The sequence below is a fragment of the Coregonus lavaretus genome (assembly GCF_964263955.1).
Source record: "Coregonus lavaretus genome assembly, chromosome: 39".
In the NCBI taxonomy this organism is placed as follows: Eukaryota; Metazoa; Chordata; class Actinopteri; order Salmoniformes; family Salmonidae; genus Coregonus; species Coregonus lavaretus.
Window position 1 is genome coordinate 19,589,240 of NC_140026.1, and position 22,943 is coordinate 19,612,182.

At 41.5% G+C, this 22,943-nt stretch overlaps 1 protein-coding gene across 1 annotated transcript in view; it reads right to left on the reverse strand.

Moving 5' to 3' along the window:
* The window catches only part of LOC311113058 (rap1 GTPase-GDP dissociation stimulator 1-like), a 52,988-nt gene that overhangs the window by 11,815 nt on the left and 18,230 nt on the right, over positions 1-22,943 (reverse strand). Inside the window, exons 4-7 of the mRNA XM_084156191.1 lie at positions 13,198-13,323; positions 9,394-9,540; positions 4,942-5,070; positions 4,373-4,498 (exon numbers count right to left, since the gene is read on the reverse strand). Of these exons, the coding sequence (XP_084012317.1) occupies positions 4,373-4,498; positions 4,942-5,070; positions 9,394-9,540; positions 13,198-13,323 (528 nt within the window). The remainder of the gene's footprint in view (positions 1-4,372; positions 4,499-4,941; positions 5,071-9,393; positions 9,541-13,197; positions 13,324-22,943) is intronic.

Below are 22,943 nucleotides of genomic sequence, written 5' to 3' on the forward strand. Positions count from 1 at the left end.
AGTCATGAGTGGCAGTAGTACACATCAACTGTAACATAAATACGTCTTAGATAATGATGATGTGTGAGTATATATGATTCAAACCTAGATAAAAAGGTGATTGATGTACAGGCCTATTATGTTTGGAGGAAAAAGGGGGCAGCTTGCAAGCCGAAGAAAACCATCCCAACCGTGAAGAACGGGGGTGGCAGCATCATGCTGTGGGGGTGCTTTGCTGCAGGAGGGACTGGTGCACTTTACAAAATAGATGGAATCATGAGGAAGAAAAATTATGTGGATATATTGAAGCAACATCTCAAGACATCAGTCAGGAAGTTAAAGCTTGGTCGCAAATGGGTCTTCCAAATGGACAATTATTATTATTATATATCCTGATGCCTAGTCACTTTACCCTGCTTTCATGTACACATCTACCTCAAATACATTATTATTATATCCTGATGCCTAGTCACTTTACCCTGCCTTCATGTACATACTGTATTTACCTCAAATACCTCGTACCCCTGCACATTGATCTGGTACTGGTACTATGTAGCTCCATTCTTGTGCATTTTATTTTATTCCTCGTGTTACTATTTTATTTTTAAACTCTCCATTGTAAAGAAAGGCTCGTAAGCAAGCATTTGACGGTAAAGTCTACACCAGTTGTATTTGGCACATGTAACAAATAAAATAGGATTTGTATGAAGGGAGAAAGAGATTAAAAGATGCTTGAGTCTGGGATTGTATTGTGAGACAGACAGAGACAGAGACAGAGAGACAGAGAGACAGAGAGACAGAGAGAGAGAGAGAGAGAGAGAGAGAGAGAGAGAGAGAGAGAGAGAGAGAGAGAGAGAGAGAGAGAGAGAGAGAGAGAGAGAGAGAGAGAGAGAGAGAGAGAGAGAGAGAGAGAGAGAGAGAGAGAGAGAGAGAGAGAGAGAATGTTCTCTGGAGTAGAGTTAAGTAGGATGTTGTCTAGGAGACTGGCAGAATGGGAGAACCCACTGTGCTGCCCAGAATGATAACAACAGTCGGTGAGTCTCTCTCACACACACACAAACACACATACCCGCGCTCTCTCACACCATCTCCTACACACACACCACGCACAAATACACAAACGCGCACACACACTCTCTAACACACATACACACACTGTATCACACTATCTTTCTCCCCCCACACACACACACTATTCCAAGCATGTTCTTTTTATTTAGCTAAAAACAGCATACACATTTTCCTTTTTTCAGACAGCTAAGGCTGCGCGAGCCGCTTCACTCCATTGAGCAGTTACCAAGGCCACAGATGACTCCACATAATATAGTCCCGATTCCCTTGAGTGAGAATTCAGAGGAAAATATGCACTCAACTGGTATTGACATTCTCCCTTTAAATTATCCTCATATACGTCACTAAAATCACTCCGCTTATGCATTAAAGCCAGGTTATGTTTTTACTTATGTTTTTACTTGGTTTTAGGCACTGACCCTAATATAGCAGTGGTGGTTATATTTATTTAGCTGTTCCAATGAGCAGTGTGACTTTAACAAAGGCAGTTTCTTCGCCAAACTGAGTTCAACTAATTAATTATTCATTTTTGACAAAGGGGAGTTAAGAAATCTGAACTGGATCATTTGTAACCCACCCACACACCTGTTTCTGTATGCTTATTTGGCGTGTAAGCATGGCTAATGTAAATGGCCATAGGGATGCAATCAATAGCAATGCTAATTCTCCAACAATTCAGTACTACATTCCTGTACCGTAACTAGGCTTGGGCGGTATACCAGGGTATTTTGAAATACAGACGGTATGATTTTCAATACCGGAAAAAACACATCTACATTCATGTGGATGCTACCATGATTACAGATAATCCTGAATGAATTGTGAATAATGGTGAGTGAGAAAGTTAGAGGGTCAAAGATCATACAGTGGTATTCACCCCCTTGGCATTTTTCCTATTTTGTTGCCTTTTTGGGGGGTTTGTATCATTTGATTTACACAACATGCCTACCACTTTGAAAATGCAAAATATTTTTTGGGGTGAAAAAACAAACAAGAAATAAGACAAAAAAACAGAAAAAACTTGAGCATGCTTAACTATTTTCCCCCCCAAAGTCAACACTTTGTAGAGCCACCTTTTGCAGCAATTACAGCTGCAAGTCTCTTGGGGTATGTCTCTATAAGCTTGGCACATCCAGCCACTGGGATATTTGCCCATTCTTCAAGGCAAAACTGCTCCAGCTCCTTCAAGTTGGATGGGTTCCACTGGTGTACAGCAATCTTTAAGTCATACCACAGATTCTCAGATTGGATTGAGGTCTGGGCTTTGACTAGGCCATTCCAAGACATAAATGTTTCCCCTTAAACCACTCGAGTGTTGCTTTAGCAGTATGAGTATGCTTAGGGTCATTGTCCTGCTGGAAGGTGAAACTCCGTCCCAGTCTCAAATCTCTGGAAGACTGAAACAGGTTTCCCTCAAGAATTTCCCTGTATTTAGCGCCATATATATTTATATATTTTACATTTAGCAGACGCTCTTATCCAGAGCGACTTACAGTTAATGAGTGCATACATTTTTCATACTGGACCCCCGTGGGAATCGAATCCACAACCCTGGCTTTGCAAGAGCCATGCTCTACCAACTGAGCTACAAGAGGCCTAGCCATCCATCATTCCTTCAATTCTGACCAGTTTCCCAGTCCCTGCCGATGAAAAACATCCCCACAGCATGATGCTGCCACCACCATGCTTCACTGTGGGGATGGTGTTCTCGGGGTGATGAGAGGTGTTGGGTTTGCACCAGACATAGCGTTTTCCTTGATGGCCAAAAAGCTCAATTTTAGTCTCATCTGACCAGTGTACCTTCTTCCATATGTATGGGGAGTCTCCCACATGGTTTTTGTGTTTGCTTATTTTTTTCTTTAAGCAATGGTTTTTTTTCGGGCCACTCTTCCGTAAAGCTCAGCTCTGTGGAGTGTACGGCTTAAAGTGGTCCTATGGACAGATACTCCGATCTCCGCTGTGGAGCTTTGCAGCTCCTTCAGGGTTATCTTTGGTCTCTTTGTTGCCTCTCTGATTAATGCCCTCCTTGCCTGGTCCGTGAGTTTTTGTGGGCGGCCCTCTCTTGGCAGGTTTGTTGTGGTGCCATATTCTTTCCATTTTTTAATTATGGATTTAATGGTGCTCTGTGGGATGTTCAACGTTTCAGATATTTTTTTATAACCCAACCCTGATCTGTACTTCTCCACAACTTTGTCCCTGACCTGTTTGGAGAGTTCCTTGGTCTTAATGGTGCCCCTTGCTTAGTGGTGTTGCAGACAGTGGGGCCTTTCAGAACAGGTGTATATATACTGAGATCATGTGACAGATCATGTGACACTTAAATAAAGTCCACCTGTGTGCAATCTAACTAATTATTTGACTTCTGAAGGTAATTGGTTGCACCATATCTTATTTAGGGGCTTCATAGCAAAGGGGGTGAATACATATGCACGCACCACTTTTCCGTTATTTATTTTTTAGAATTTTCTTAAACTAGTTATTTTTTTCATTTCACTTCACCAATTTGGACTATTTTGTGTATGTCCATTACATGAAATCCAAATAAAAATCCATTTAAATTACAGGTTGTAATGAAACAAAATAAGAAAAATGCCAAGGGGGATGAATACTTTTGCAAGAAACTGTATCCCCAAGACATGCTAACCTCTCACGATTACCAATAACACTCATCACTTTCTCACTCATCATTATTCACGATTCATTCAGGATTATCCACAATCATGGTAGCATCCACATGCATGTAGAAGTGTTTAGAAACATATTCTATTCTTATTTACAATCAAATTGGCTCCAAAATGACAATACATAATTTAACATTCATTTCAATTGGTCACAAAATAATCTGAAACAACCAAAACGAACTGCAAACGCATGAGTCACAAGCTTGATGTAATCACTGCATGCTAGGAATATGGGACCAAATACTAAACGTCTGACTACTTTATTTATAAGAATCTTTAGGGGTGTCAATTGTGAGAAAGATTTTGTCTACCATGTTAGGTAAAATATGACTTGTTAAACGAAATCTCTTCTTCTGAGCAATTGTTTTAGTATAAAATCATATAATTTCCCCCAAACAATGTTGCATACAATATAGCTCAGTATTTTAATCATTTATTTTATAGAGTTATTATTGCTCATCTTTATCAAGGGTGTCAATCATTTCAGACCTCACTGTACTTACACAGTATGACATCACATTCCCCTGACAACAGTATGTGGATTGGAAAAAAAATTCTGCATACTGTATTATATGTTGATCATTGTAACCTGACTTGCCCATCTTAAATCGCCTGTGTAGGGATAAATAGAGTTGAATTACCGTTCTCAGCGAGTGGAGCCAGCACCTCAAAGATCATCTCCTTCTTCTCGTGTTCCGCCTGCCTCTGGAACAAACGCACCAGCTCCTCGGCGATGTTCGTTGAGGCAAACTGTTCCTTACTGGACTCTGCAGAGAGGGGAGAAAAAAATACCTAGATGACGTGACTGGTCCAGTCTGTTTGTGATTCAACGGAATCTTCTCCGTGTTTATTCATCATCATAATGACCGAAGAGTTGGCACTAGGCTAGAGAAGACAGACACTGGAATCAGTTCTGTCCCTGGTTTATATATGACAAAAAATGTGAATGACAGAAGAAGCAAGTCACCGTTCAACTTCCTACTAGGGTTGACAGTTTTGAATCATATATCAAGATAAAAATCTATGGTACTATTGTTATCTATGCCGGTATGGTATGGTATCTTAGATTACTAATCGAAGGTAGGTTTATGCTCAAAATCCCAGACAGTATTGTAGAAAAGCTGAACCGCGACCAGAATGGCAGATCAAGAGTGTTCTGATGCATGTACTCATAGAATTAGAATTCTACATCTATGGTAGGAATACTCACCGAGCTCGGCAAGGTTTCCGAAGGCGATGAGGCACATCTCTGTGAGGGCTGTGTTGTCGGAGTGGAGTCCCAGCAGCTTCACCAAGGTGGGGATCACTCCCATGTTGATCAGCTGGGCCTGCAAGGAGTCTGGAGAGGACACGGGGAATAACAGAGGGAAGGTATGAGCACAGCCATCTAGAGGCTGTGTGTGTGTGTTTAAAAGTGGAACAAGCCAAAAGCAAGGTATAAAGAAATAAATCCAATGTCTTCAATTCAAGTCTCAAGAGGATTGTAAAAGACACATATCAAAAGGCAAAGGCAATTTCTAAAAAGGGAAATGGGTTGCTGCAGACAAGGAAAGAAATCTGCACAGTTATTTTCTATTTGCATAATGTATACTAGCTATATATTTTGGGTAAGGTCCAAGTCATATACAGTATGTCAGTGAGCAGATGTATTTCCCTGGATGTAGTGAGCTCTGGAAAACCAGCTAGAGGTGCCTATAGTGGACAGATAGGAGAAAGAGTTTATTAAGTTGATTTTAAGAGATGACCGACACTGACAAACAGATGACAAAGGCAGGATGGATGGAGAGAGAGGAAGGAGGGTACGGGGGGGGGGGGGGAGAAAACAAACGAATAAGCACATTTTAAAGACAAAAAGAGATCATGTGGACTGAGGAAGAGACTGAGGAAGAGATTAGATAAAAGGGTAGAAGGAGGAAGGGGAGGGGAAGCGAGTGAGGGAGGGAGAAAGGAGGAAGGAAGTAAGCAATTGAGAAAGTTACATTGGTGAATTAATGAGGGTTCTCACTGAAATACAAGCTGAGATTTGTTGCTGGTAATTATTAAAAGAACCACCACCAATTCTCATCCACCAAGTTTGTTATTATTTGAAAACATTAGACCCTAACCATAATCCACAAGCACAGACCTACTGGAGGCGAGTGAAATCCAAAAACATAAACCAACTTGGGTCATAAAGTTATCATAACCCAAAACAAAATAACAAAAATCTATTTGTTAGGGAATGTCAAACAAGGCCTTGTAGAAATAATTGTCAATTCGCACAGCCGCTGTAAAAACCATTGGATGTGCGGACCTTCTATCAATATTAGTGAAGGTTATATTAGCTGCGGTGACAGTTTACAAAACAGCCAGCTGAAGGGAGCGGGCCGCTGGCGGCCACAGAAACTCATTTGCATGGTGTAATTGCAAAATGCTCCGGCCCGCGATGCGCATAGTGGATCAACTCCATTACTCTGACGTGTTAGATTCCGTAGCCCAGGGTATAGAGGATGAGACTATGGTCTCGCTCCTCTCTTTACAGTCCCAAGGACGTGTAGAGCATGTGGTAATTGTATGCATTATTATCAACTAGCCGATCAGTACTATTTTTGTTTTACCGATTTGTTTGTCAAAATCAATTTGCGGGCCAGAAAAAGGGCAGTTATTTGAAAGGTCAATTATCATTTCTACATACTTTCTATCTAGTTTAAGATGTTCAAGTGTGTTTGATTATAACTCACATATTTCAAACAGAACATTCAAGATGTTCAAGTTTGGACCGGAGTGTTTTTTTACCCAAAACAATAATTTCCCCCCTCCAGCAAGGCTGTAGTTTGCCTAACCCTGGTGTAGAGGTTACATGAACTAAAGTGTTTCCGTCCTGTTTTCGCAAGCATCCTTTCCATGTAGCGGCGAAGAACGGCCTTATTCAAAGCTAAACAGATTAGTCGATAACAAACCATAATTGACTATAATTGAGTCAAAACATGTCTGTGTGAGATATTTGACTTGAGGCTTTGCTGAGCCCCGTGAAGTGGTTTCATTTAGTGCCCTGATAGTGGTGCTTGGCGGCTGGGGCTAAATGTTGGTGGCACCGGAAGTAGCACCACTCTAAGCAGAGGACAGTGTAAATCAACATACAAATAGAATTCCACCCATCACGGAACATTGACTTGAATGAGTAGTCCGTTCTAATAATTATATTTCTACTGTGTAATCACAGCACTGTTTAATGTCTGATGATCGGATTGCAGATCATTGGGTTATTGAGAAAATCCACTTAGCTCCATGTTTAATTGTGGGAAAGAACAAGGCAAAGGAGTGAGGGAGGGAGAAAAATGAGAGCGTCCGAGGGGTACATTTAGAGCTGTCGCAGGCTGTGCATGTGCCTCCCCTGAACGCCACGTTTTCGATCACATTTATTTTTCCTCTGTCTATTTTCGACGGTGAGTGACCTTGGACTGGTTGGGATCATACGGGAGAGGCGATAGATCGAAAAGTAATTACTGTTCCGCATCTTGCTGACGGAGGAGAAAAAAAGTTATAGAACTTGGGCCGTTCATTCATTATTTACATTATTCAGAGAGCAGCAGTACGTCGTGGAACCTCAGGAGTGATAACACTCGTGAGCATCCCTCTCTCTACACCACTAACCAGCCTGGGGTAGATTCATTAATGCAAACCTTAGCAAAACATTTTGCAATGAAAACAAGTTTCTTATTGGACAAATTCAGAGAGATCTCTCCCTGTTTCTGCCCATTTGCTTCCTAGTGAATACACTCCTGGTGAACCAACAGTCCAACCAAGACTACAACTCAACTTTCTATTGTCCAATTTGAAGAGCCTGAGGGGTTCCAGGGCAGTTAGATTTTGCACTACCTTTAAAAGGTGTTAGGGTTGTACATGTACAGTAACTTGCTAAATCAAATGTTGCATCATTATGACAAGACTAGTTACTTAGCTACCACAGTTAAAGGGTACTAAACAATGTGTTCATGTGAACGAAAGATGCCTATGTTATAGTGAGTCTATGCATGCATCCCAAATGGCACCCTATTCTCTGGTGAAAAGAAGTACACTATGTAGGGTGCCATTTGGGAAGAAGTCTAATTAAACTAGAAAAGGTGTTTGAAGGTTGACAGCAGAAGTGAACATTATTGATTACTCTGGACCACGCACCTGGATAGACTATAGAGGCTCTGCAAGGAGGGTTGTGGGAGAATAGACAATCTAATTACAAACCAGAGAGTGATGTGTAAGGGGGGGAGAGAAATGGCTACAGCATAAGCTAAGGAAGGACACCACCAACTACCTACCTACCACCAACTACAAGACAAGGACAAGAACAGCAGTCACTGCTTTAAGAGGAAAATTATTAAGGGCTAAAGCAGGACACAACAGAAAGCAATAGAATCAATTAGACAGACCACTCTCCAAGGGACACATATTGTAGCATGCTCTTGCACAACCACCTCCTGTCACCAGTGAGTAAAGGCTAAGTAAGATAAACTTGAACACTGGCTAACATATAGGCTAGAGTGACAATGACTTAAAGGTCCAATGCAGCTGTTTTTATCTCAATATCAAATCATTTCTGGGTGACAATTAAGTACCTTACTGTGATTGTTTTCAATGAAATGGTCAAAAACAAAAATAGCTTCTTAACAATTAGAAATTTCTCAAGCAAGAATTTTGCTAGGACTTGGAGTGGTCTGAGTGGGGAGGGGAAAACTGAAAACTAGCTGTTATTAGTAGAGGGGTTTGGAACTCTTTATTGGTCTATAGGTCGTTATCGATAATACTTCACAACAAGGTGCAGAATGGTTCAATTTGCCTGCTGGTGGGCAAGGAGACCCCTAGCTCCACTAAAACCATTGACAACTGTGTCAATAAAACTATACCTGACAAGCATGAGTGGTTAAGGTTAATTTCCCCATCCTTTGTGGGCTATCTGTCAGTCAAACAGCAGAAGGGCGCATTTGCCGATGTACTGTCATCTGATGATGTTTACGTTGCAAGCGACCAAATCGAACGCTCTGCACCATATTGTGACGTTTTATTGATAATGACCTATTAACTCATTTACCGCCTGGTAATGTCACCAGGCAGGCCAAAACGCCAACCCACCAAAACAACTGTTACACTGAAAGGGCATAAGCATAATTTTCACAATTTCACAGTACTATTCCAACCTCATATGTGGAAATGTATTTAAAACACAGCAAAATCTCATTTTTGAATGGGCCTTTAAGAACTGACTTTGAATGACACTCCAATTCGTCAGACATTTTCAGACCTCAAAAGCAGTCTAATGTCGATATGAATCCATGCCCCCACGCCATCTACTGACAAGATCCAGCTATATGAAAATACAGGCACAGTTTAATAGTTTGAAATTAGACGGTGCCCATGTTTCCTATTGATTTGGATTTGAGGCATATAGCTGAATCAACCCAACAGATGGCCTGGGACATGGACTCATCTCGACAATAGACTACATAAATGTCAGAAAATATCACACAAACGTTCATATTAAAGTGAACTATCACTTTAAGACTGGATAAAAGGTGTCAACATAACGTCTAGAACAGTCACCGACACTGCCAAAGTAGATTCATTCTTAAAAACGTTTATTCTGTTTAGTTTGGTTAATGTAGTTTATCCGGGGCGAGTTGGTCATTACCATTATCATTGCTATAGTTCATCAGCATGCCACAAAAGACAGTCAAGAGCTTCCCATTGTCCGGGTCAGTATTTTGGGACAGTGACTTTATGTGTCCAGCTACTATCTGAGCCCCTCCCGCCAGGTCAACTGCACTCCTGCCCTCATCTGCAAAACAAAGAGGTCAGGGGGAAATCAAAAAAGAAGAAAAATCACACAATCACAACAACCAACCTGGAAAAAAAATCTATAAAAAAGGGAGAGAAAGTTAAGCAAGCAGTAAAAACAAAAACAAAAAAAACTTAAGTAAATAACAAATGCTATATAAATATGGCCATAAATAATAATTATAATAAATCATAATGTGAAAAAGGAGAGGCAAAACTAAAAATGACTTGAGGCAGCTAGCTAGAAATTCAAATCACACATAACCCAAGCTCATACCTGTTGCACAATGCTCGGAGACATGAAATTCAATATTGTGAGTTTTGCAGTTTGTTTTAGTCATTCCCACCCCAAACCTCAAATGTATTGGTGTGCTTAAATGGCTGTCAGACTGAAGTGGAGACAAATTTAATGACAGTGCTGATGAAGCCAATTAGTTAAAAATAAATGCTAATTTTCTGATTTCAGAATCAGAATCATGGTCAAATTCATATACAGTGTGGTTATGAGTGGAAGCGACAACCGACAACCGTACTACAGAAGTAATTGAGTCAGGTTATGCATATGAGCATGACTGTGAACAGCAAACGTATGGTGGTGGAGTGACTGAATCCCAGCTAGACTGAAGAGAGAATAAGTCTGTTCACTTTGTGCAATAAAAAAGGCCCCATCTTGGGAACTGAAGACCAGACAGCCTAGAGACCATGGGAGTTGAAGTTCTGTCACACTCAGTGACTCCAGTCTGTTTTTATGAATTCGTTTTTAGCAGACGCCTCATTGATTGGCCTTAATTAGCACCATATTACTACAGACCACAGTACCTTTGTAGGACACTGCTCTGCTCAACATAGCAATCGACTACAGCCATACAAATATATGCTAAACAAAAATATTAAACGCAACATGCAACAATTTCAAAGATTTTACTGAGTTACAGTTCATATAAGGAAATCAGTCATGAAATGAATTCATTAGGCCCTAATCTATGGATTTCACATGACTGGGCAGGGGTGCAGCCATAGGTGGGCATAGGCCTACCCACTTGGCAGCCAGGCCCAGCCAATCAGAATGAGTTTTTCCCCACAAAAGGGCTTTATTTCAGCTCATGAAACATGGGACCAACACTTTACATGTTGCGTTTATATTTTGGTTCAGTATATTATTTTTTACATGATTTTGCATACAAATTAGCCTATGTCATATTTATAGAACATAAAATGAACCTCACCAAAGTGTTAAAAATGTTGTCAACAATGTTAGTTGGGTCAACTAAAATGGGAATTAGTTGGTGCTCCTGAGGTTAGGGGTTCAACTTTAAGGACATCACCTTTGACTGCAGACATCACATGAACTGTAGACCAGGAGTGCTTGGTGTGCCAAGAGATAATGTAGCAAGATAGACCATAGATGTACGGAGGCCATGTGCTCTCATGGCAGCACCGAACTAAACAGGGACTAATGTAAAGCACACAGATATACTCATCTGTATGGTTGAATCTCATTTGACTAGAGACAACAGACCAGGAAGGAATGAAAGTCACCTAGCTAGAACTCTGGAGGTGGGGAAGATGTCCTCACACACAGCATGATGTTAAAGAATAAGCAGCCCGTTCACACTGACATAATAAGCCAGTAGGTCCCAATCATAAGAATACAAAAACACAACCATTAGGCTAAGCATTTCCAAATCGAAATGTACAACTATTACTTCCCATTGCAAACATCTTGATCACTTTCAGCACACAAAGTAAGGTTAAAAAAAAGTTAGCTGACACTGGAACATATCGACACATTATAAAGTGTGTGCTTGATGATGGCAGATGAAATGGGGATGTCTGGAGCGTAGCTAGCAGAGGAAGTGTTACAGCATGGGCCTTGTCAGTATATTGCCTGCATTAGTTGTTTTAACACAGGAACATATTGACACATTATACAGTGTTGTGTGTGCATGACGGTGGCAGACCGAATAAGAATGTCTGGAGCTTGCAGAAGAAGTGTTAGATGATGAGTCAAGAAGAGAAAAGAGGTGAGAGAGCAAAAGAGAGATGGGGAGGGAGGGGGAGAGAGAGAGTTGTAGTAGAAACAGAGCAGAGAAAGGACTAAACAAACTGGCTGGAATCTGGTTGCCATTGATGGACAAAATGCTGGCATTGTTTTTCTGCTGCTAGGTCTGGAAGTTGTTTGAATGCACGACGATTGGCAGTTGAAGCGGTCAGTTTGTCTTGTGGTAATTACATTTTGAAAGGCCAGTACCAAACAACAACAGACTCCTTCTAAACTGACTAAAATGTAAATGTACATTTCTTCAGTGGTGCCCCCATTAAGAGTTGGAAACAGCTGCAGCGCCGACTGAAACATACGTTTCTGCCACCATGCTAAAAAGGCTTAACCAGCTGCCCCCACACTCATATACTCTTTCTGATCCTATCAAACCATAGACGTCTCACCTTTAAGTGACGGCAGAAACAATGCACCAGAAACAATAGCTGCCATTAAGGCCTCAACGGAACACACAGACGGAACTAACCACCGATAACATTTTCCCCTAAATGTATTCACGACAACTCTTGATTACGTCCCCTAAATCTTTATTCTAGAGCAGGGGTGTCAAGCTAATTTTGACGCGGGGGCCTCATTTGGTCTTCAACGAGGTCTGGAAGGTCGAACTGAAAATATGTTATATTTCCTCGCCATCAAGATGGGAAAAAAATTGTCCTCTATACATAGTTTTTGGAATATTCGATGCTCCCTGACTGTCTAGCTTTCATTTCGGTGATTATTAACGAGCTGGACACAGTCAAGAAACTGTATGAATGTAGGTTCATTATCATTTCTACACTTCCCGCACCCCACACATTTTTTTTTACTCAAACCACCGGTGGGCCAGATTGAACCACCTCGCGGGCCGGATCCGTATGTTTGACACCCCGTTCTAGAGGCATTGTAAGCAGTTTTATCTTTGTGTGACAGACGTTGAAGGTGAGGGTGTCCATCTGGGGAAAGAAGTGCTGCTCTCAGCAGGTACTCAGGGCTGACTGGTTCCCCAGACTAACAGGGGATGGGCTGTCATCCTGGCGCCTCTTAAAACAGACAGAGTTCCTAAATAGTGTTATATTAGAGCTGCTTAGCCAAGCCTTTGCTACTCAACAGATGAAAAATTATGGATTTTACATTGACTTTCGGGTAGAACCATGGAATATCATAGTCATCTCAGATACTTTTGGCCCTTTATGGCCAGAGTATTCCAAATTATGGCCAGAGTATTTCCCACTTGTGAAACAGGCTAGGCTATATCCCATTATGATGACCTAAGACTAAACCGCTTTTTCAGCAGATCAATGCCATACAAAAGAGCAGATATTGCTAATAGCCGGCTTGGATTCCGCTGACACCAGTTTCCCCCATGATGTAAGGCACCTCCTCAGGGAGAGCAGAGGGGGGACAGTTGAGAGGCAAAGGAACTTCAATACCTCCCCTACAATTACACCTAGGCAAGATGGGCCCCCCTCCTGATAAAGTGACCTCCCCTTCACATGTTAAAAAATAAATAAAAGAAATCACATTGAAAATGCTGATGGTGGAACCCATTGACACCGATCCCGGGTGCTTTTCCACCCGGTGAGAAACATGTAAGGGAAACCTATGACAGGGTGTACTTACGGCTGTCGTAGCAGATGTTGCCCAGGGCACGGCCTGTCTGCAGCAGCACCTCCTGGTCCTTGGAGTGGAGCAGCTGCACAAGGGGGGGGATGAGGCCCGCCTCCACACAGGGGCTACGCATGAACTCTGGAGGGGAGACAAAGCACAGTCTGGAATAGCAGTTAAGCTCGAGAGTGAAGTTTCCCCTAGGTACAGATCTACGATCAGCTTCCCTTCCCCCAATCCTAATCTTAAAGGGATACTTCGGGATTTTGGCAATGAGGCCCTGTATCTACTTCCCCAGAGTCAGATGAACTTGTGGATACCATTTTTATTGCTCCGTGTGCAGTTTGAAGGAAGTTGCTAACTAGCGCTAGCGCAATTGCTAACAAGCGTTAGCGCAATGACTGGAAGTCTCTGGGTATCTGCTGCATGCTAGCAGATACCAATAGACTTCCAGTCATCGCACTTACGCTAATTAGCATTGGCTTGCGAAACTGCCTCCAACTTCCTTACATTCTGGACACAGAGACATATGATGGCCATGCATCGTTTTTGCAAAAAAGACCTTGCTTTTTCATTGTAAGCAAATGTAAATTAGCTAGCTATGTGTGGCTGCTAGCCAAATAGCATTGCACTTTGTTGTCATCCGATGAAAATGATGCTATTTTCTGTAGAATGTGTTGCAATAATGTATTTTGTGCGAAGGAAAACTAGTTGCATGCCCCTGATCACTCTTTTGAAGCAAAAAAAACAAGACTTTCAATCTAAAACACAGATTAAATGGTTTAAGACACAGATTCTTTGATGATCTGGTTTATTTGCTGGTTTGATTGGAATTGAAACGGATTTCACTACAACCTCCGATCTGCTGAGATATACATTGTTATGTGCCAAATGAAGAGCCAATGGCACACTGGACACATTTTAAGTGCATCCAGTGGCAAACTGTGACTATTAGACCTAGGCCTTCAGTGGGGGATCTCCCAAAACGTTGTACCGAACTAACAAATCAACATAAATAACAGAAACGTATCACTTAATGCACCCAACTGAATCAAACAGGCCTGACCTGCACTTTGGGCTGCCACTCCCACAGAGACAGCACCTGCATGGATAATGGTACCAACAGCAGCACTGCTTACACAACCTATGGTAACCTAACACTATCCAGGGATTTTTCATCCATAGCAATACTGGGACGGTCCACCTACGCATTTTTTTGGGATGCCTTGAATACATTTTCGGGATTTAAATTAGCTTTAAAAACGGCAACATTTTCTCTCAGTTCCATGGAAAAATGTGCAGAACTGCAGGAAATGTGATTAAAACTGAAGCAATCTCTCAGCTCCATGGAGAAATGTGTAGAATTGCAGAAAATTGGCATAAAGGGGTACTTCGGGATTTTGTGTCCAGTATGAAGGTAGCCAATGCTAACTAGTGTTAGCGTAATATTTTTTATTTTTTTATACCTTTATTTAACTAGGCAAGTCAGTTAAGAACAAATTCTTATTTACAAGTCATTTACATCGGTCTCTGCGGAAGTAGATAAAGGCCTCATTGCCAAAATCTCAAAGTATCCCTTTAACAATTCAAACATTTCAACACCGCCAAGATGTGGGCCTCTAATATTTTCTCCACAATCCAGCCGAGCAGACGGGCCGACCGTGGCCATTGCCACGCCCAGGGGCGGTGTGTTCATTAGGGCGATATGGGCGACGCACTGCCAAACGGGAAAAGGAAGGGATTTTTTTTCTAATAAATTATATCACGGCAACAGTAGTTATCAGTGTTCTAATCTAGACGTCTGATCTGCCACTAAATGTCCAATCAGGCTAAAGTCGTGCTTCAAATGGCCCCGCCCCTTTTGGGGCGATTTCAGTCAGGTTGAAAATCGCCCAGGAGTCTCTCATAGACTCTCATGTAAAATCTTTTTTTTTTCAAATATCAGAGCTTTCAATACAATCTCTATGGGTTCCGGGAGGGCTTGCACTTACGCGCTTTCGTCATACGTAACATAAGTAACCATGAACATAACTAAGAAAAGAGCGGGTAGCAGCGTCAATCAATTCACGTACTACTGTCAAGATGGCTAGCTTTGCGAGGCAAAGATGAAACTGAGGGCTCCACCAACCCTGGTATTTTTCTTGGACTTGTCAACTTTGTGGCACAATTAGATGAGGTGTTTGATGACCATCTTAAAAATGCTAAAGTTTTCAAGGGCACATCAAAGACCATTCAAAACGAGCTACTGGAGTGTATGCTAGCGGTCATAAGGGAACATATTGTGGAGGAGGTGAAGTCGGCGAACTTCGTAGCTATCCAAGCTGACGAGACCACGGACGTTTCTACACAGACACAGCTGGTGCTTGTGCTGAGGTACATAGATAGCAACCACAAAGTGCAGGAGCGCTTTTTTGAGTTCCTTCCCATCTCGGAATCAACCTCAGTCTCAATCGCCAGTGTGCTTTTGGAGAGACTGAACGGTCTTTTTGCAGACGACGAGAAAGTCAAACTCATTGCGCAAGCTTACGATGGAGCCAGTGTGATGAGGGGAGAGAAGGCTGGTGTGCAGCAAAAGGTGCGTGAGCATTTCAAGAATGCCCATTACGTGCATTGCTATGCGCATCAGCTGAATTTGATCATGCAGCAAGCTAGAACAGTTTCAGTACAAGTAATGTAGCCTCTCTCTCTCTTTGTCCCTCCCTGTCTGTCTCTTTAACACACACACGCCCAAATCAGTTCACAGTTGATGTTGTTTAAAATAGTTATTTTTCATTTTTTTTTAAGTAAAAAAAAAAAAATCTGTTCATGTTCATTTTTACAAATCTATACAATTGGCCAGAATATGGTTGTTCATATTTACAAATCTATACAATTGGCCAGAATATGGTTGTTCATTTTTACAAAGCCATACAGATAGCTGTGTTTACCTTTTCTATAAATTATTTTCAAATTCTGTTTTCAGGCAAAATGTCTATCACTGTTCATTTTCACAAATCTATACAAGAGGGCAGAATATGGAAGTCTATAAAAATTTCTTATTACCAATAACTTGCATCAATGTTTTCAGTAGCCTCTATCAAAAGCTCCTGCTTGCTTGTTGTGAATTATGCTCAGGTGCACATATTTCCAATTCAACCATGAGGCCTTTTTGAAGCAAGTAATGTGTATATCAGTATTGACTTATATGCTGCCCCTGTCTTCATGTTGTTGCTGGACATATCTTTTTTAAAATGTGTGTAGGTCACCTAAATCATCAGAAAAATTGCCCCCCCTGAGAATTTTTTCAGGAGCCGCCACTGGCCACACCCCCTGCCACGCCCACCACCTAAGCCCCCTTTTGATCCGGAAAGAAACCTTGCTATCATCAAAAGCGACAACAGTGACACATCAAAGGATATGAGTGTGACACGCTCGTGATGCTGAAAGGACAGCGGCCGTAATACTAGTGCACTCCATGTAGGAGAGCGCACTTTTTGTAAAACACAAGTGCTGATAAAAAGGCAGCAGTCACACACAGCATGATGTTAAAGAATAAGCAGCCCATTCACTAGGACATAATAAGCCAGTAGGTCCCAATCATAAGAACACAAAAACACAACCATTAGGCTAAGCATTTCCAAATCGAAATGTACAACTATTACTTCCCATTGCAAACATCTTGATCACTTTCAGCACACAAAGTAACCGGTGATCTAAAGTTTAGATGTAACAATGTTTCACATGCATAATGCATCATTTTCAAAGAGCATAGCTGCAATAAATAAATAAAAACAGTTCCACTCACCGGATGATGATCATTTGAAACGTAACTTCTTGTTGAAAGTAACCACTCCTATTTGCCATCGCTTCAATCTAAACCTACAGGAAAGTGTGCCCCCTCTGGCCTGGAGGGAAGCTAAATTAATTCCGCTACCCAAGAATAGTAAAGCACACTTTACTGGTTCAAACAGCCGACCAATCATCCTGCTACCAAACTTTTGAACAAAATTGTGTTTGACGAGATACAATGCTATTTCACAGTAAACAAATTAACAACTGACTTTCAGCACGCTTATAGGGAAGGGCACTCAACATGTATGGCACTTACACAAAAGACTGATGATTGGCTGAAAGAAATTGATAATAAGAAGATTGTGGGAGCTGTTTTTAGACTTCAGTACAGCTTTTGACATTATCAAAAACATTGTTTTTTCCACTGCTGAAAAAAACTAAATGTGTTATGGCATACATCCTCTGCCATATTGTGGATCAAGAGTTACCTGTCTAAGAGAACACAGATGGTGTTCTTTAATGGCTGCCAATCAGTGTGTCCGTTTGTATGTCTGATCATTGAGATCTGAGTTGTTTTAATGACCCGGATCCTGTCTACAGAAGCAAACACTTTTGATGTGTAGGTGGATGCTGTATATAACAACTATTATTTTTAGAGAAAGCCTTTTTTTTCTGCCTCGGGCTGCTCGTAAACTGTAGCCTACACCTTTTTGGAGTTGTAGCACGCCGAGTCAGGAGTCTGTCTGCGCGCAAGGCCTGCTACTCGATTGCAGGTGCGCACTGAAGGCTAGGAGTGGAGAAGCGGTTTACAGATTGGAAAACCTGATGTACCGTGGGCCGTGAGAAAATCTACGTCATTGTACACAACGTCTACTGGTCGTCACCTGTGCTGAAAGGACTCTAAAAACCAGCATTATGTATCGCTTACTGTGCTTTCTCTTTACTCAATGCCATCCTGGATTAAATAGGCTGAATGATCAATGGGTGAGTGAATTATCTTTGCCTTACGCCCTACAATTTGTAAACACTCCGACGAGACCATCATGTTAATACCACCAGGAACTTGGACTCTCTGCAACTGCATTTGTACCACTCTCAAACGCAAGTGGACCTACACTTGATAGCATACTTCCAAAATCACAAACTCTTGAATTACTTTTCTTCCTGTGTCAAAAGACTCAGCTTGTTTCATTGACAATGGTGCTGGCTCCGCCAAGTCCTCACGCATTGGGCAACTGAGATGTATTGTTATGCTTTTATTGTTGATCTCCAAACCCTGGGCCGGCAGATACCATGCAATCTCTACAGACTCCCTATGATTTAAAAAACAGAACAGGTTTTGGCCTCTTGCATGTTAATATTAGAAGTCTATTTCCAAAAATAGACTTGATTAGAATATGGGCCAATATGACAAATGAGGACATAATGGTTTTATCAGAAACTTGGCTAATGAAATCTGTGTCAAATAACTTGATTTCTATTGATGGGTACACAGTTTTTAAAACTGAGCAGATGAGTAAAGGAGGAGGGGTTGCAATTTATGTGAAATCCAAGTTTAACATCTCTGAAATTCTCTGATTACCAAAGCCAAACATTTTGAATTGCTTGCGGTTAAAGTGAACGTATATAAGGACTCCCAGATCACTGTAGTCAGCTGCTACAGACCGCCCTCGGCTTCTGGAGATGCACTAAACTCTCTCTCTGATGTCCGGCACAAGCTAAATGACTCTGAATTCATTATTTTAGGCGATTTGAACTGGGACATGCTTACATCTGTATCAGACTCTTTTAAAGAACTGTGTGACTCTGAATCTCGTGCAATTAATTCATGCGCCTACAAGATCGAATCCCAGAGCACCTAACAAATCAACGCTGTTGAACATTCTTCTAACGAATACCCCTCACAAATGCACATCGACTGGGATATTCTGTAATGATTAGGGGTGTAACGATTCGTTTTAACAACGATTCGATTTGTATCACGATTCGTGGTTGTCGATACGATTCAAGGACGATATTGGTTCATTTAGAACGATACGATCCGAAACGATTCAGTGACTTGAAATCGATTCAGTAACCTTTTAGCCAAAAATTCAACCAGTGTGACTGAAATACATACCTGGATACTGGACAGTGCAGGTGAAGTTTCCTAGATTCCTGTTTCTTGTAAGGACCGCAATGGTGGCTTGATAATTTCTCGCTCGTCGGCTTCTCCTCTGTCGTCCGCCATGCTATGTTTTGTTGTCGTTGCGCCTTTGCGCTGCTGTTGGCGCGATGACGTCACGGATAGGCAGACTGAATCGAGTAATGTTTAAAGCCTTTATCATTAAAAGTGCTAAGAAAAAACATCCATATAAAGTCTGACGTGCTTAAATCCAATGGGTTATTTCCTAGTATCGATACAATCGATTTATTACATTTTAAAACGATGTTAGATCGATATATGTTGTCCAAAAGGCCAACTCGCCGAGCACAGATCGATGTAGTTGGATCATAGGAATATAAATCGATACATCGATGTAGTAGATGGATCGTTACACCCCTAGTAATGATGTCAGTGATCACCGTGCAATTGCTTGTGTTAGAAATACAAAAATGACCAAACCCTGTTATATTTTCTAAATACATTTTAGGCAGTTTGATGAGTAAGCGTTCTTACATGATCTGTACCACAATATTGACAGAGTAAGTCTGATTCCCGATGTTGACACTGCCTGGGACTATTTTTATATGCAATTTGTGTCCATTTGTGATAAGCATGCCCCTGTGAAGAAATTTAGAAGGGGACAATCCCTGGTTTTCAGATAACTTGACAGAATTAATTGGAAAGAGAAATGTCTCTTGGGCTCAAGCTAGACATACAAATGCTCCCGTTGACTGGGCCTCCTTCAGAGCGCTAAGAAACAAATGTACAGGATTGATCATGAAGTCCAAATCAGATTAGTATCTAAATGCAGTCACAGAGAACCTAAGCAACCCTACCAAGTTCTGGAAGCTAATCAAATCAGTGTCCGGTTCTAATGTATCCTCTGGCTTTCCTGACCATTTAATGATGGATTCTAATGAAGTGAAGGATAAAGCTGATATTGTAGTTTTTTTTAACAAGCACTTATTATCTGCTGGTTCAGTTTTTGATAATGTTGGGGCCCAGGCCTCTAATGTAAGCTCTGTTACAGTAAACTATGATATAGGCTCTCATGTGAACCATTTTAACTTTGAGCCTGTTTCTTATGCTGAGGTCTATAAAGCACTAAAGGCAATAGACACTAAGAAGGATCCCTACGTCTTAAAGATAGCAGCTGGTATTATTACTGAACCTGTGGCTCACATTTTCAACTTGAGTCTCTTGACCAATCAGCTTATGTCCTCCCACTACTAAAGGGTGGAGATCCCTCAGATGCTAATAATTATCGTCCTATCTCCAAACTCCCTATCCTGGCCAAAGTCTATGAATCCTTAGAGAACTCACAGTTAAAAAACGTCTTAATTGAAAATAACATCCTGAGTGGGGTTCAGTCTGGCTTTAGATCGGGGCACAGCTATGGCACTGGCAAATGACATCAACGCACTTGATAAAAAGCACCATTGTGCTGCTCTGTTTGTTGATTTATCAAAAGGCATTTGATTCAGTTGACCATTAATTGTTGCTAGCTAGACTCAGTAACATTGGTCTCAGTGAAGGGGCAGTAGATTGGTTTAGGAACTATCTTTCTGACAGAACACAATGTGTATATGCTGACAATCACAAGTCTAGCTTTCTTGAGATTAATATACGTGTGCCCCAGGGTTCCATTTTAGCTACTGTGTTGTCCTCAATTTTATTAATGATCTGGGAAATGGGATGCAACCAGCAAAGTTGCATCTATATGCAGATGATACAGTCATATATTAATGTGCTCCTTCTCTGGTTCAAGCTGTTGAAGAGCTCCAGACTGCTTTTCAGTCACTGCAGGCCTCCCTTTATGGGCTCAAACTAGTCTTGAATGTAAAGAAAACAACGTTCATGACCTTTACCAGAGCTCACACTCAGCCAGAGAAGGTTAGCATTGTCACATCTGGTGGCTTATCCATTGAAAAAGTGTCATCCTACAAATACAGTGGGGAAAATAGTATTTAGTCAGCCACAAATTGTGCAAGTTCTCCCACTTAAAAAGATGAGAGAGGCCTGTAATTTTCATCATAGGTACACATCAACTATGGCAGACAAATTGAGGAAAAAAAATCCAGAAAATCACATTGTAGGATTTTTAATGAATTTATTTGCAAATTAGGGTGGAAAATAAGTATTTGGTCACCTACAAACAAGCAAGAATTCTGGCTCTCACAGACCTGTAACTTCTTCTTTAAGAGGCTCCTCTGTCTTCCACTCGTTACCTGTATTAATGGCACCTGTTTGAACTTGTTATCAGTATAAAAGACACCTGTCCACAACCTCAAACAGTCACACTCCAAACTCCACTATGGCCAAGACCAAAGAGCTGTCAAAGGACACCAGAAACAAAATTGTAGACCTGCACCAGGCTGGGAAGACTGAATCTGCAATAGGTAAGCAGCTTGGTTTGAAGAAATCAACTGTGGGAGCAATTATTAGGAAATGGAAGACATACAAGACCACTGATAATCTCCCTCGATCTGGGGCTCCACGCAAGATCTCACCCCGTGGGGTCAAAATGATCACAAGAACGGTGAGCAAAAATCCCAGAACCACACGGGGAGACCTAGTGAATGACCTGCAGAGAGCTGGGACCAAAGTAACAAAGCCTACCATCAGTAACACACTACGCCGCCAGGGACTCAAATCCTGCAGTGCCAGACGTGTCCCCCTGCTTAAGCCAGTACATGTCCAGGCCCGTCTGAAGTTTGCTAGAGTGCATTTGGATGATCCAGAAGAGGATTGGGAGAATGTCATATGGTCAGATGAAACCAAAATATAACTTTTTGGTAAAAACTCAACTCGTCGTGTTTGGAGGACAAAGAATGCTGAGTTGCATCCAAAGAACACCATACCTACTGTGAAGCATGGGGGTGGAAACATCATGCTTTGGGGCTGTTTTTCTGCAAAGGGACCAGGACGACTGATCCGTGTAAAGGAAAGAATGAATGGGGCCATGTATCGTGAGATTCTGAGTGAAAACCTACTTCCATCAGGAAGGGCATTGAAGATGAAACGTGGCTGGGTCTTTCAGCATGACAATGATCCCAAACACACCGCCCAGGCAACGAAGGAGTGGCTTCATAAGAAGCATTTCAAGGTCCTGGAGTGGCCTAGCCAGTCTCCAGATCTCAACCCCATAGAAAATCTTTGGAGGGAGTTGAAAGTCTGTGTTGCCCAGCGACAGCCCCAAAACATCACTGCTCTAGAGGAGATCTGCATGGAGGAATGGGCCAAAATACCAGCAACAGTGTGTGAAAACCTTGTGAAGACTTACAGAAAACGTTTGACCTGTGTCATTGCCAACAAAGGGTATATAACAAAGTATTGAGAAACTTTTGTTATTGACCAAATACTTATTTTCCACCATAATTTGCAAATAAATTCATTAAAATCCTACAATGTGATTTTCTGGATTTTTTTTTTTCATTTTGTCTGTCATAGTTGACGTGTACCTATGATGAAAATTACAGGCCTCTCTCATCTTTTTAAGTGGGAGAACTTGCACAATTGGTGGCTGACTAAATACTTTTTTCCCCCACTGTACCTAGGTATATGGTTGGATGATAAGTTGTCCTTTAAAGTTCATATGGATAATCTTGTGGGGAAGCTTAAATTGAAATTGGGTTTTTATTTTTCGTAATAAGGCTTGCTTCCCGCTTATGGCTAGAAAGAAGCTTGTTCAGGCCACTTCTCTCTCTGTAATTGATTATGGTGACTTGTTGTATTCGCATGCAGCCTCCTCTGTCTTACAGAGACTGGACTCTATTTATCATGCATCCTTGCGCTTTATTAGAAATGCCAAGTCACTCACCCACCATTGCACCAAATGGTGGGA